The sequence below is a fragment of the Chenopodium album genome, chromosome 2, assembly GCF_948465745.1.
Source record: "Chenopodium album chromosome 2, dcCheAlbu1.1, whole genome shotgun sequence".
Lineage (NCBI taxonomy): Eukaryota > Viridiplantae > Streptophyta > Magnoliopsida > Caryophyllales > Amaranthaceae > Chenopodium > Chenopodium album.
In genome coordinates, this window is record NC_137835.1 from 80,088,095 (window position 1) to 80,103,254 (window position 15,160).

General features: G+C 35.0%; 2 protein-coding genes across 2 annotated transcripts; one reads left to right on the top strand and one right to left on the bottom strand.

The window, feature by feature from the left end:
* Positions 1–529: 529 nt before the first annotated feature.
* Positions 530–3,897, top strand: LOC145589309 (E2F transcription factor-like E2FE). Its single transcript, XM_081645832.1, has 11 exons — positions 530–857; positions 1,099–1,166; positions 1,255–1,307; positions 1,731–1,808; positions 1,907–1,957; positions 2,049–2,142; positions 2,306–2,373; positions 2,461–2,533; positions 2,622–2,683; positions 3,018–3,411; positions 3,501–3,897. The coding sequence occupies exons 1-11, from the start codon at positions 760–762 to the stop codon at positions 3,587–3,589; spliced, it is 1,128 nt and encodes a 375-aa protein (XP_081501958.1). The 5' UTR covers positions 530–759; the 3' UTR covers positions 3,590–3,897.
* Positions 3,898–4,668: 771 nt separating this feature from the next.
* Positions 4,669–14,908, bottom strand: LOC145602534 (uncharacterized). Its single transcript, XM_081658730.1, has 15 exons — positions 14,608–14,908; positions 13,951–14,048; positions 13,744–13,844; positions 13,550–13,628; positions 13,345–13,405; positions 13,198–13,244; positions 12,988–13,080; positions 12,810–12,900; positions 8,070–8,118; positions 6,328–6,444; positions 6,072–6,219; positions 5,878–5,970; positions 5,719–5,787; positions 5,070–5,112; positions 4,669–4,965 (listed from the first exon to the last, which is right to left on the bottom strand). The coding sequence occupies exons 1-15, from the start codon at positions 14,663–14,665 to the stop codon at positions 4,865–4,867; spliced, it is 1,248 nt and encodes a 415-aa protein (XP_081514856.1). The 5' UTR covers positions 14,666–14,908; the 3' UTR covers positions 4,669–4,864.
* Between the last annotated feature and the right edge of the window lie 252 nt (positions 14,909–15,160).

The window sequence follows — 15,160 nt, forward strand, 5'->3', positions numbered from 1 at the left end:
ATATGCCAGAATTTCTGAAAATAATAGGGCATGCATATTGTCGAGCCCGGGGACCTAAAAGGTGCATCTGAAAAAGGGCTTTTTTTTTTACAAAAAATATTGTCCGTTAGCTTTCAAAAAAATGTTCATTATTAATCCTTCATTAGTTTAATTATCCCTCCTTAAATATTCACGATTTGAAACAAAAGCGGGAAAAAAACATAAAAAAAAAAAAAAGAGAAATCCCCCCAAAAAACCTCTCATGCTTTCTGCCAAACAGCCACGTGATCACATAATCATTAATAAACAAATTCACTAAACAACCATAATTAAAAAAATTTACCCCACTCATCAAAATGACCAACATACCCTCATCAAAACCTCACTCCTAATACACCATAATTCGTTCGTAGGGGTAAATATGTCATTCTGACCAAAAACCCATAAATTGAGCGCCGTAGCCGCAACAACGTAAATTCAAATTCCCGCTTATTTTGAAGTTTCAAAATCACCACCCTAAATAAATTTAACCCAAAATCACTGTTTTTCTAATCACCTCCTTTTTTCTTCTTTCTTGTTTCTCCCCCAAATTTCCTACTTTCCTCTTCGCCCCCGCCAATCCCTAATTTCAACGGTCCTTTGAATCTTCCCTTTATCTCCCATCTTTTTCTGGGTTGCTCTAATTTTTCTTCAATTTTTCTGGGTTGTTGTTGGATTTTTTTGGGTCTATTTTATTTGTTTCGGTGAAGTGAGGAGAGAGAAAGTTTCGAAGTGTCTTTAATGGCGACCTCACCACCTTCATCTGCTCCAGAAGGTTCTGGATCTAGGCACCATACTTACAGTAGGAAGCAGAAATCTTTGGGTCTATTATGTTCCAAGTAATTTGTCTCTCTTCAATATTTTTTTTATTCAATTTGTTTTATTTATTTATTTATTTTTAATTTTAATTATATATATATATATATATATATATATATATATATATATATATATATATATATATATATATATATATATATATATATATATATATATATATATTTTTTTTTTTTTTCAAAATAGGATTTTAAATTTGAATCGATTTTCTTCTTTGTAATTTTGGGTGTGCTTAATTCGCAGTTTTTTGAGCTTGTATAATCGAGACGGGGTTGAATCTATTGGACTGGATGATGCTGCCAATAAATTAGGTATACTAGATCTGACCTTTTTTTTTGTGAATTTTATTTAATTTTCCTGTATATTAATTGATTTGTAATTTTTGTTTGGATTTTGCAGGAGTTGAGAGACGGCGGATCTATGATATTGTCAATGTTTTGGAAAGTGTTGGGGTAATATTGATTTCCCTCTACTCCGTACTATTTGTTTATTTTAATTTGGTTAGTTTGCATATTTATGTGGCATAAAAATTAGAGTTTTTGCATATTATTCGATCCATTTGGTCTTTATAACGACTTTCATTAGTAATCCTCGGCCAAAATGATACCAAGAACAACCGTATTTGAGTATTTTTATTTCTATATAGACAAAAATTAGGGTATCACAACTTCGCGAGGTCCCTAAATTCAATTAGGCTAGTTGGCATTCAATTTTAGATTGTTATGTTTAAACAATGTGTTTTTGATTAACTGGTAATGTTAATTCAATGAAAAAATAAAGATAAAATGTTTTTGTTCTTTGATAAGTAGTTGAGAATTGCTCATCTTGAGTTTGTGTTTACCTTGTAATAAAAGTTGGAGTGTAATTGGGTGTAGGTGTTAGCAAGGAAGGCAAAAAATCAGTATACATGGAAGGGCTTTAAAGGAATTCCCAAAGCTCTTGCTGCGCTTAAGGTAACAAAAACCTAACATTTAATTCAAATTATGATCTTTTATGGCGCATAATGTTTGAAGCTTATTGAGTCTCTTTATCTTGTATTTGTAATCATTAGGAAGAAGGTTTGAGGGACAATTTTGGCTCTAGTGGAAGTGGCAAAATGAAGGTGAGTTTGAGTTATTTTGGGACTTGGTCTTTATTATGTGAGTCCATTGGTGTTCAAAACAAATGACTAATTATCGTAATTTGTCTTGTAGTTTCATGTTTTTGACGATGATGAGGATACTAATTCTAATCCTGATACTATAAGTCAGCCAGAAGCACCAAGCAACAATGCTAATTCAAAGCCTGGTAACTTCTTCGCTTAATGCTGTAATCTTACAATTAATGGTTCATGTGTTCTTTATTCTTCTTATTAAGGTATTATGGGATTTCCATGATATTTTGTGAATAGAGATCAATGTTTCATAGTTAAGTAGTGAGAATTAATATCATTTGTTTGATAATTTTGCAGACAATAGAAGGGAGAAGTCATTGGGGCTTTTGACACAGAACTTTGTCAAGCTGTTCATATGCTCTAATGTATGAATAACGGCAGAACTCATATTCTTGTACCTTATATTTTCCCTCTTTACCTCTAAACTTATTTGTGATGGTTTTAATTTTTAGGTTGATCTTATCTCGTTGGATGAAGCTGCAAAGATCTTGCTTGGTGATGGTCACAACAGTACAGTAATGCGAAGTAGGGTTTTCTATTCCACTCCCTTTAGTTTTGTGGTTACTTATAACACTTTATCAGTATCTAACTCTTCCTTAATAAGATAATGCAGCCAAAGTCAGACGGTTGTATGATATTGCCAACGTGTTGTCCTCCATGCAACTAATTGAAAAGGTAAGAACAATAATACTACATTGGCAGATATAGTCTTTAAGACTCATACCATGCTCTTACTAGGTGTTTGCATAATTATCTCTACTGTGCAATATGATGTATAGTTGCTACTTGGAAAAGGTATTATTGTTATATTGAGAAAATCCTGTTGTGAGTTTGTTATAGTTGGAAATCAGTGAAATGCTAGACATTAGACCCACATTGTCTGTATCTTATTCATGATAGTTTGAGTCAGGTTCTGGACCTTTTGTTTAAAGCTCATTAGAGAGCTTATCATTCATGGGTTTTTTAAGTAAAATTTACATTCTGAAGTATTTTGTTGAACGATAACCAGACTCATCAAACAGAGACCCGAAAGCCAGCCTTCAGGTGGTTGGGCTTAAATGAAAGGAGGGAGAATACTATATGTGGTGTGCCTATGTCGACTGAGACTAAGAAAAGGGCATTTGGAACTGATGTTACAAACATCAGTTTCAAAAGGAGCAAGGTTGATTTTTCAGCTAATGAGGAAGGAAAGCAGCTCAAGCTGCAGGTAAAAACAGAAAAGGTTGAAAGTGAGTTTCATACAAACCCTGCTGAGCAGAATGCAAGACCAAGAAGCTATCAATATGGTCCATTTGCTCCGGTCACCGTGGCTAAAGCTGGTGTTGCTGATCAGAAAGACACTAAGCGTGTCCACGATTTGGAAAGTCTTGCCTCTGTTTATCGCCCTCAGTATCACAATCAAGGTACAATGTAAACTCGTTTTTTTTTGCTTCTGTTAGTACATTTGGATTTTTTCATGCCTCTAACAAGTATATTGGTGATAAATTTGTAGCTTTGAGAGATCTGTTTGACCATTATACGGAAGCATGGAGATCTTGGTACTCAGAAGTAGCTGGGAAGTCACTTGAGCAGGTTTCCTGATACATTTAACCAACACCAAACAATGGCCATTCTTAGAGCTTGAATCACAACAGCGGGAGTTTGCTTGTTATCTACACATTCGGAAGTCCAACACAAAATATCAGATGGCTCAGATGCATTTTCTCAATGCACCAAATCAACATGCCTAATTTAGGGAGAGCTTGCACAACCCTTCGTTTGTTTCTTCACGGGACAAACAAGGGCGAAGCTAAAAATTTGAAGGATTGGGAAGAAACTCAACATTGTAAATGGATTTGTTGTCAAATTCCCATGAGGTTATTTGAGTGGATTAATGAAATGCACCTTCATGAGCCATCAAATGCGTCTTTGCTTACTAGGAATTGCTCTTTCAACACCAAAGAATAGCACTGTTTGCAGAATGTTGGAAAATGTCCCCGAGTATGGGGAATTTTTCTTAGTACAATTGTGTAGAGCTATATAACTCATTGCAAAGAAATTTGACAAGATAGTTGCAATGGATTTGTGCTGTCTTTATGCCGAAACTTACCACTGTGAACATTCAACATTTACTTGGTTGAAAATCCAAGTCCAAATTAAATATGAATCTTGATCACTTGATTTAATCTAATGTGTTTAAATTTCTCAATATACCCCAACTTGAATTAATAATGAAAATTTTGGTTTGATCATATGGAATCAAGGGTCAGGTTCATGGTCACCCTAGCTTAACAGTTATGATTCTTGTGTAGTACTAAACTAGTAATGCAGGTTCAGACATCCTTACCATTTAAGGAAAGGGTTCCAAATACGTAGTATAACAGTTTTGGTGGTTCAATGTCTCGAATACAGCTGGAAGGGCAAAAAATCAGAGGGAGATTTCCTTGATTAATAACATGAAACCACCAAATGTACCAATACATTATACATTTACTATGATAGTATGATACTAATACCTTTTCCGTTCTTAATTGATTGCTACATACTTCCGTTGTTTTTTTATTTGACATGTTTCTTTTATTGTCATATTGATCATTGTATTTTGCTGAAATTATCCCTACTACTCCGCATCACATTGTTAACAATTGATAGAGTTAAACATTTAAAGCTATACACAGATATTAGATGAAACAAAAATAAACTTTTATTGAGTCAAAATTATTCTCTTTAGAAAAACATATACAATTACGCATTAGCGGTACAAAATGATGAAGATTGTCAGTATAAGATCTATGAAATTGATACATTGGGAAGAAACAGTATTAATAAGTTGACAAAAAAAGGTGTTCATGACTTCATGGAAGTATCAGCATTTGGCTACAGTATGATTTCCTCCTGGACACTGACATTAAGAGTCTTGTTTGGAAGCACAATGCTCTTGATCACCACCACTTCATCTTCTACATTTACAGATTCCCCTGGCATTAAAACAAAAAAAAAAAAGCACCAAGCAATCAGGGCACGAAAAAATACACCGGAAGAGACATAAAACAACACATTCTATACAAGCAAGTAAAAATACCAAGAATTGTGATTCCAAGTTTCGCATTGTATTCTCCTTCAGCCTGTTAAGAATCATCAAATAACATCAGAAATCTTAAAAGCCCTACAAAAATACAAACAGGATAGATATAGACTACAACGTGAAACTAAAGAGTTTATAATCCTCATATTGGGACTATTGGATGACTGCTCATTAAACTTATACCCGAGCTAAAATATATTTTGATTTTGTTTCTTAGTGTAAAAACCGTAACAAAGCAAACACCCTTTTAGGTTACAAGTTTACAACATTCTTAATTCCAAGTTTTTTCAACATTCTAACAAGTATTGCGTAAGATCTTAGCCATTAATTGCATGTCAAAATATATTATATGAATATACAATAGTTAATAGAAATTTGAGCCTGCGCACAAGCCTTTCAAGTTGAGCCCTACGTTTGCTCAACTTGAAAATACTTGGACCACGCTTGATTAGCTTGCAAGCTGGCTAAGGTACTCATCACCCCTAGTTGAATAACAATTTAGGAAGTTATATTGATATGAATTTCATTCTAGTAAGAGGATTTATATGGATTGGTTTTTGCATATACCAGCAGCTGATATTCAAAAGAAAACATTGGTATATTCCAAGCAATGTAACATTTGAAGCAACATAATATAAATGCTTACCTGAACTCGAGACCATTTTCCAATTGTTGATTTCCACCCAACAATTGAATGGATAACAACTGCATTGTCCTGGAATATCAATCACAATTATTTACAGGTCAATAACTTTTTCACAGAATTACATGCACATTTCAAATCTTTCAACATTTTAATTATCACCTTGATTTCAACATCATCTAGAACAATACAGTTGATGAGCCTCGCACCAGCTCCTACACGAGCATTTGCAGAGATTGAAACATTTGGACCAATCTGTTGTCATTCAGGAGAATTCGTGTATAGAATTCAGAAAGTAGCACCATAGCAAGATCTTGTATCAGATTACTCATCGAAACAAAGAGCATTAATTATACCTTTGCTGTGGGATGTATTTTAGCTGAGGGATGAATGTATACATCGCCAATTATGGTCGCACTCTTTGTTCCATCACCACTTGACAAAAGATGTGGGGAGGTCACTCGAAATTGGTGCAGATAGAGACCAGAACATTTCAGAGACATTCTGCAATAATTGATAATTGATGATGGCGGGAAAAATAATACTCAACAAGTTTCCACCAAAAAATAAAAAAATACTAAACAAGTTGATATTTATATTAATTCATCTTACCCAGGGGTCTTGATTTGTTCCCAGAAGTCCATGGTCTCATATGTATACAATTTTTTCTTTCCAGCTAGCGGTGTCAAAATATCTTGGTCCAGCCTCACAAAATCTGAGGGCAGACTCCTGTGAGAGAAACAGGAAGGTCTATTTAGTCCAGCAATTTTTGTAAAATTGACGATCAATTACATGCAAAATTAACGTCCAAGTACCCTAATAGCTACATAGGCTTATATAAGAATACATACACCTACCAAAAAATTAGTCTTATCTAACACAACTAAGGTAAACATCGGCATTATTTCAATGCCTATAAACAGGAGCCGGCCTTGGGTGGGGTAGGACATGGGAGTATCCTTAGCCCTTCACCATCATGGTAATAAAGAAACTTTTTAGTAATTGTCCCTTGATTTGAAAAGCGCTGAACATATGCTACTTCACAATAATAAGATGTAAGGGTAGTTTAATGCACCATGGCTATAAGAGTATTATTCGTAATTCCTTTAAAATAAAAAAAGGACCATATGCTACTTCACAAGAATAAGAAATTAAGAAGCATGGGTATTTAATGCACCATTTAAATTTGATCGTAAGTCCATTAATATCCAAAACTCACAATACAATGTATCCCTGACACCATTGAAAATGACAATCCAGACAAATAAGAATTCAGCTTTATAATACTTCTCTAAAATATCCTCTATCACATTTACGTAAAGAGTAAAACATATATGCAAATCTAACCTTATACTACTGTAATAGAAACTATACTCCACATGAGCTTACAAAATTTACCCTCAATCAGCAAACTTATGCTATAACCAGAAAACAATTTGACCTTTAAAACAAGACTTTAGATTTCAGCTGAATTGACCCATTCTCCAAATAGTGATATTTAAGGTTTTACGGATGATAGATTAAGAAAATTTGGAGTTACAAATTTTGAAAGATAATTTTCAATTTCTGATTAAGTTTGAAATTAATATAGGTTAATAAATTAGAAAACTAGCGTATACAATGGTCAATAAGATTATCAAATTGCTTCATTTATACCCTATCTTTTTTCTAAACTTTGGCATCCAGCTCTTTAAGCCTACAATCAATCAATCAAAACCTTAATCCCATAAGTGGGGTTGGCTCCATGAACCAAATGTGATTATTCCGTATAGTCATCCACAAAAATCTTCCTCCTCCAACCCTTAAGATCAAATACCTCATTCTCATGCAAATCCATATGCTCCATATCATACCTAACTCCTTCCAACCAAGTCATTTTCGGTCCCTCTCCCTCGTTTAACCTACAAGTGGAACAAATGTATATTTGCTGTAACAGATAACCGAAGCAGAGTTATACTTTCTTAACTGTGCGTAGATGTAGAGCTTCGATACAAACTAAAGCAGACAACATCAATAAAGTATAACACAATTGTTCAGTTGCCTGTAGCACAACAGAGGACCAACGTCAAGCCATGGACATTTACTTAAAGCTATATATATGAAGCTTTGGACTTTAGTCTCCATTCCAATTCCAAGTATCTTAAGGATAGCAGTTTAAGAAGCCCCAAGTAGGCAGTGACAGAGTTTGTCAAAGAACACAAATGTAGTATTGGCATCAGTTTAAGACAGCAAATGTAGTATTATAAAGAACACAAAGCAATGATCGTGGTAGAGGGTGACAGAGGACGTGCTCTGATAGCTGCTACATGTAATTATAAGCTAAAACAAGTTATAGAAATGGAGAAGAACATTACTTTGTCGCAGATTGAAGTGCTTCAAAGCTGGATACACGTCTCATATTGGCTGCAGGGAAAAGATCAGAATCAGATGCTAGTAAATTCAATTAATATCAGAATACTGACAAGATTATTCAATGACATAACTAGCCATCACTCCCATAAAGAAAAGGAACACGTATCGGTTTATTAGACAAACACTACAAGTTTTCCAGCCCTATAAAACTTGAATGCCTTATGAATTGGGTTAGGAAAGAAGACAATAGGCACTAAGATGAAAATAAAATATCATACATCCTTTCTTTAACATTTGCATATTTCTAGACATTGCCTTTGCTTATGTCATATTAGTCACCGTGTAAAAATATTTCTTTTACAAAATTCTACTAGTGCTAATTGAAAAAACAAGAATTCAAAGAGACCGAAAAGTTTCACCACAAGAAATGTAATGAAAATCTGGATGTACAAGTAAATGATTTGCAGCTTTTTATTAATGGTTACTTGTTCTAAATTTGATGGAATGACTGAATGACATACTAAACAGCATTACACTCTGCAGGTGATTAAAACTCATTTAAAACACCACTTTAGAAATTATAACACCAACACTTTGTTTGGATAGAAAGAAATGGAAGGAAAAGAAGAAAAGAGAAAGGGAGACAAATTCTCTTGTTTGGGTGAAATATTGGGGGAAGGAAGGGGAAGGAGAGGGAGAGATCCATTTTCCCTTTCTCTTTAATAAGCATAATCCCTCAGAATTTGGAGGGAAAATGGAGCTCACCTCCCCCTCCCTTTCCTCATTTTTCCCTCCCCTTCCTTTCCTTCTTTGCTATCCAAACAAAGCGTAAAGCTTCCCACATCCAAAGAATCTTCCATAGTCTCCATCCATCATCCATATTGGCAGATTTATACTTGAAATGAGAGCAAGGGCATCCTCCTATTGAGAAGGCTGTAAGCAAATCGTGCCTTTTGAGAACTTTTTTGTTCTTCATGAGATAACAACTACAACATCTTGGAAGAAACCTTATGGGTTGTTGAAGTGCACACTGGTTAGTTTTTATGATCAATTGATAATCAGACCAAGGTTTTTTTTCAAAGTAAAGCCAAGGAGGCACATTTCTAACATGGATAAAAAAATAAAAAAAAAATAAAAAAACCTAAACCTCAGACTGAGCATGGGTTTAGACCGTCGTGAGACAGGTTAGTTTTAGTTTACCCTACTGATGACAGTGTCACAATGGTAATTCAACCTAGTACGAGAGGAACAGTTGATTCACACAATTGGTCATCGCGCTTGGTTGAAAAGCCAGTGGCGCGAAGCTACCGTGTGCTGGATTATGACTGAACGCCTCTAAGTCAAAATCCGGGCCAGAAGCGACGCATGCGCCCGCCGCCTGATTGCCGTCCTACAGTAGGGGCTTCGCCCCCCCAAGGGCACGTGTTGTAGGCTAAGCTCACGCGGTGGATGCGCCGTGAGAGCCGCCTTGAAATACAATTCCTACCGAGCGGCGGGTTGAATCCTTAGCAGACGACTTAAATACGTGACGAAGTATTGTAAGTGGCAGAGTGGCCTTGCTGCCACGATCCACTGAGATTCATCCCTATGTCGTTTCGATTCGTCCCCCCCCCCCATCCTATTCCCTAAAAACACCTATATTTTGGAAAACGAGGTTAGCGTTGCTTCTTATATTCTAAGTAGTGGATTAAGACAAGTGACAAAGCCAAAGTGTTGGGGTGTGGGATGGTGCAAGGGGGCGTGTGGAATGTGCACAAGACATGTGCACCCAAGGACAAGGCATACAAACAACTAGTTTTGTCGTTTTGAGGGTATGCCATCGTTGCCTTAAGACATGGCGTTTAAGGATAAATGAGATGGTTCTGGGCATCATCCATGACTCCCAAGGCCCTTTGGGAACCCATGGAAGTACTTGGATGCATAATCTTGTCGGGTGGAAAAATGATGTACGGAAGCCAAATTTGAAGGCTATAATACACGAAATGGGAGCAATTTAGTAGGTATCCGGACCCGGTGTCAGAAATTCATGGAATTTTACGGGATGCATCCCGAGGTCAGATAATGTTGTTTGGACCCATATACAAATTAGATGCTTAAAGGCAAATTTGATGGTTTCATCCACCCAATTGGACTCCCGGAGGGTATTAGGGTCTATAGGTAGCTTCTCGGCAATTTTTGTTTCCGAGTAAAAAAAAAGTCAAAAATTGGCAAAATTGAATGCTATAATACACGCTTTTTGGCCAATTTAAGAGGTTTCGGGACCCGGTGTCGAAAAGTCTCGAGGTACCGGGGATTACATCCCAGGGTCATATAATGTCGTTTGGAACCATATATGATCATTATATGTTGCCATAAATGTCCGTGGTAGCCTTGAGTTTATGAAATCGATGCCCGATGTAAACGGGTAAATTTACAGTTTGAATGTATATTGGATGGTTTTACCCACCCAAATGGACTCCCGGGGTGTATTAGGGTCCATGGGAAGCATCTCGGCAATTTTTATTTTCGGGTCTAAAAAAGTGAAAAATATTCCAAAATTGAAGGCTATATTACACGATTTCGGGTCATTTTTTGACATTTTTTCGAAAACTGAACTAAATACGTGGGGTGACTCCCGGGGTCATATAAGGTGGTTTGAAACCATAACACACCTATAAAGATGTATATAAAGCACCAAGAATGAGTTATGTCTCTATTTTGAAATTTTGGAATATAATGATGTCACAAAAGTATATTGAAGTTATATTACTTGACAATAATGATGTCATATGAATATAATGATGTCATAAAAGTATATTGAAGTGATGTGACTTGACAATAATGATGTCATATAATAATGATGGAAGTGATATTACTTGACAATAATGATGTCATATAAGTATATTGAAGTGATGTGACTTGACAATAATGATGTCATATGAGTATATTGAAGTGATGTGACTTGACAATAATGATGTCATATGAATCCTAATGTTGTCATATAAGTATAATATGTCATATTATGTAATTATATCTATAATGATGTGATGTCATAATATGATAGGACTTGACAATAGTGATGTGATGTGACTTCACACTATGGTTTGGAATTGGAAAAGAACACATGTTTTATATATATATATATGATGTAACTATGAATAATCATACTACTATTCACATGTGTGTTGATTAATAGACTATGGATAGTAATAATACTTTTATGGAATCATCATACTAGTACTACTGTACTATTCATGTTTGTAATCTAAGTATCACATCTCATCTCATTTGTACAACTCCTCTGGTCCCTAGCTTTCTCTAAGAACCAATGTTATCAACCTTAAAAACCTCATCCGCGCATTTGATGGCTACAACTTAAATCATTGCAAAATATTTTCTCCTCACCAACAATTTGTTAACTTGACATCTTAACTACATTTTCTTCATCTTGTATCCCCCAACATGTGATTTCTCAACTGTGTATACTCTATCCTGAGAGTTCCTTTATAGATAAATCCATAAAGGTTGTGGTAGAACCTTTTGTCATCCCATATTTAGAGGAGGGATCCTCTGTTCTTCCCTATGTTTGCTTCTAGGTCTACTTAAATCTACACTATGATTCATAATGAAAGACCTATTGCCTTGCTTTGCAAGTGGACATGACCTAAAATTCAAAATTTGACTAATATTTATATTAACAAACACTTCCCCAGTAATGTATGAATTTTAGCACTTCAAACCTTTGAGACACACCCCTACCTGGCAAGCCAGCACCTAAAAGAAAACAGGAAAGAGAAGGAGATGACCATGTTTTAGCCTCTCAACTAAACCTTTATGTGATAGGATAGATGAAGAGGTAGAGGTAAACAAGGAGGTTTCAGCTCTAGAGGATGAGGCAATTATGTTGCAAATCTACACCGTCATAACAACTTTCACTCAAAATTCTTTAAATGAACAATACCAAATCAGTCATTCTTATGCATTAATAATTCCTTTTACAATCAAATTTATAATACAACCACATTCAGGTATCTATCTACAGTGGATGCCAAATTGCCAATAGCTTAGTTTCTTAAGAGTCTAGAGGTAGAACCACCCAAAACTTGGGAACAAATCCCGTCTACACAACTATCCTTCTTGGCTTTCTTACACACTTAAAAAAAAAAAAATCACAAAACCCCACATATAATGATTCTGTTTCATGGAGATTATGGGCCGATTCTAATATCAATTATATCACATAGTTGTTACAGAATTATAAACTATTCCTTTAGACCTTTCAATATATGGAAATCCCTGTTGATATAATTCTCCCAGGTACTCCCAGAACAGAGCAAGCTTTTGCTCACATTTGAGCTTCTCGGGTGTCCACATTCCAAATTGCATAAGGAAAATTTCAAACTCTTTACAACTCTTATCTTAGGCTTAAATTTGAATAGCTAAACTGACAAGTTCAAGCAACTAAAATGAAAAAAGAAAAATTAGGACTTTGCTATATTATATGAACATAGGTTTATTGCACATATCACATAAGAGAACAATTCAATAATCTTCAAATGTACATGCATGTGAATTTAGCACATGACACAAGCAATTATACTCAAGATTTGGAGACAATCAAAGCAACAATAGATGATCACATATCATTTTGCAGAAAATACTGGTGTAACTTATGTAAGTGGTGATAACTTAGTTAAGAAGTGCAATAATGTAAAATCCCTCGGACATGCCCAAAAAAAAATTGAAAATTTTGAGTGAATCACCTGAATCTTTTCGGTGTCTTGAAACATCTTGGATGGCTGAAAAAATGTCTGGTGTAAAAACATAGACCCCACAGTTTATTCTATCACTAACCTACATGATACAAGCATAACATATTCAAGCACTAAAAAGAGGAGATGCAAAGATACAAAAAAATAAAGCTCAGGACTTTGTACATACAAAAGTTTCAGGCCTCTCGGTGTAATGCAAAACTTCATTGGTGACAGGATCAGCAACCAATTCACCAAACTGGCTGGCAGACTCTGCAGAAACCTGTCAAGTGCACCTAACAAAAATTCAACATACTGAAGCACTAATTATATAATATGTGCAAGAAATTCCCAAACAGGAAGATGCAGCATCTACGAGTCACAAAGAGAGCTGACTAACCTTGCTAACCAATATAGTTCCCATTCCTCCATATGTTTTGTGAGCCTCTGAATATCATAAGGACATAAGGTAAATGGACTTACAAATTTTGAATACCCATGATGAGAAGTTATGATAAGATAGACTGTGACATAATAAGTAAATTACCAAGCATTTCTGGCAAAGGAAAACTACAGCAAACATCACAATTCAACAAGAATATTTGCGACTGCAGGACAAAGAAGAAAAGCAACCACATTGTCAGCTCCACAAGATCAACATACAAACATCAAATTACACATTAACACATATCAACAGCCATCAAGTTAATCTAATCATCTATAATCATAAAAAGAAATAAGGAGAGCTTAACCGGACTGTCTTCCATGATTATATCCCTAAAATTATACAGGCATCCAGCAGAACCATGAGGCTTGTCTTCCTTCAAGTATCTGAACCACATTGACAAAAATGTTCCAAAAGTTACAACAATGATTCTATAAAAGGCTTCAAGTTTCAACAAGACCAAAAATCCAATAGACTTGTAAGGGCTAAGGAAGTGTTCACCTGACAGGAACTTTCAATTCATTAGAAATTGAAGATACATATAATGCAAATTCCCGCTCTTCATAGAAACCAACCAAGTAAATTTGTGCTAGGTTAGGAATCTGCCAAGTGCCAACAAATTATAATTGGATTGAAATTTTGAGCAATGCATATTACAAAATTAATCCAAGAAAAAAAATGCAATTTCAAATTGGTGAAAGCAAATACCCTTTTACAAGCTGAAATTGGATGATGAACCATAGGTTGTCCAGCTAAAGGAAAAAGAGGTTTTGGAATATTCAGAGATAAAGGCCTGAATCGAGTACCTGTCCAAAAATAACTACAATATGATCAAATCATGCACATCAAAATCTACAAATTGTAATGGGTTCATTCAATTCTGCACAAATTAAAATTGAAGAAAAAAAAAAGTACAACTTTATCAGATTATGCCACAAAATTAAATCAAAATCAACAAATTGGTAATGAACTAATGGGTTGATTCAATTCTACACAAATAAGAATGAAAAGAAAAGAATAAAAAAACAATTTTATCAGATTACGCCACAAAATATAATCAAAATCAACAAATTGGTAATGAACTAATGGGTTGATTCAATTCTACACAAATAAGAATGAAAAGAAAAGAATAAAAAAACAATTATATCAGATTATGCCACAAAATATAATCAAAATCAACAAAATGGTAATGGCCTAAATAGAATAAAAAACTACAATTCATCAAAACATGCCACAAAATTCAATCAAAGTCTATAATTGGTAAATGGGTTCATTCAATTTCAATTCAACATAAACTGAAATCATGAGATTTATACACAATTGAATCAAAACCCAGAATCAGAATTATATTGGGGAATTGCATACCTTTAGTGGGTCCACCCACCATGATCACAGCTACAACTTTGTCATCTGAGCTCCCCATTGTTAAAATCAAGCAACTCCCACAAAAATTCAAGAATAAAGGACTAAAATTAGCATGGAAAGAAGTGGTTTTTAATGGTAGCAATTGAAGATTTGAAGCGCGGAAACAGGGAGTTAGAATACGATGTAAGAGTGAGTGAGTGAAGAATGAAGATAATGGAGATCTATATTGTATAAGATACGAGGTGGTTGATTAATTTACACTCAAAGAGAGAGATTGATGAGCTGGAGCCTGAAGAAAGGTAGGTTGTTGGTAATTTAACGTTTTTTTTTTTTTGCATTATTTTAAAATTTGGCAATTTGTTGTGAATCCAAACGAATTCCACCGTCACACTTTATGTTCGATTCAGGCGGATATACTGGATCCGCAAATTATACCATGCATCTAAGTAAGACTCGAGCACATAGAATCGTGCTCTCCAAATTGGAACCACAACATGTCAAATGTAAGTACGTGCTACTAGTGCCATAGTGCGTGCATAATAAGGGTCTGTTT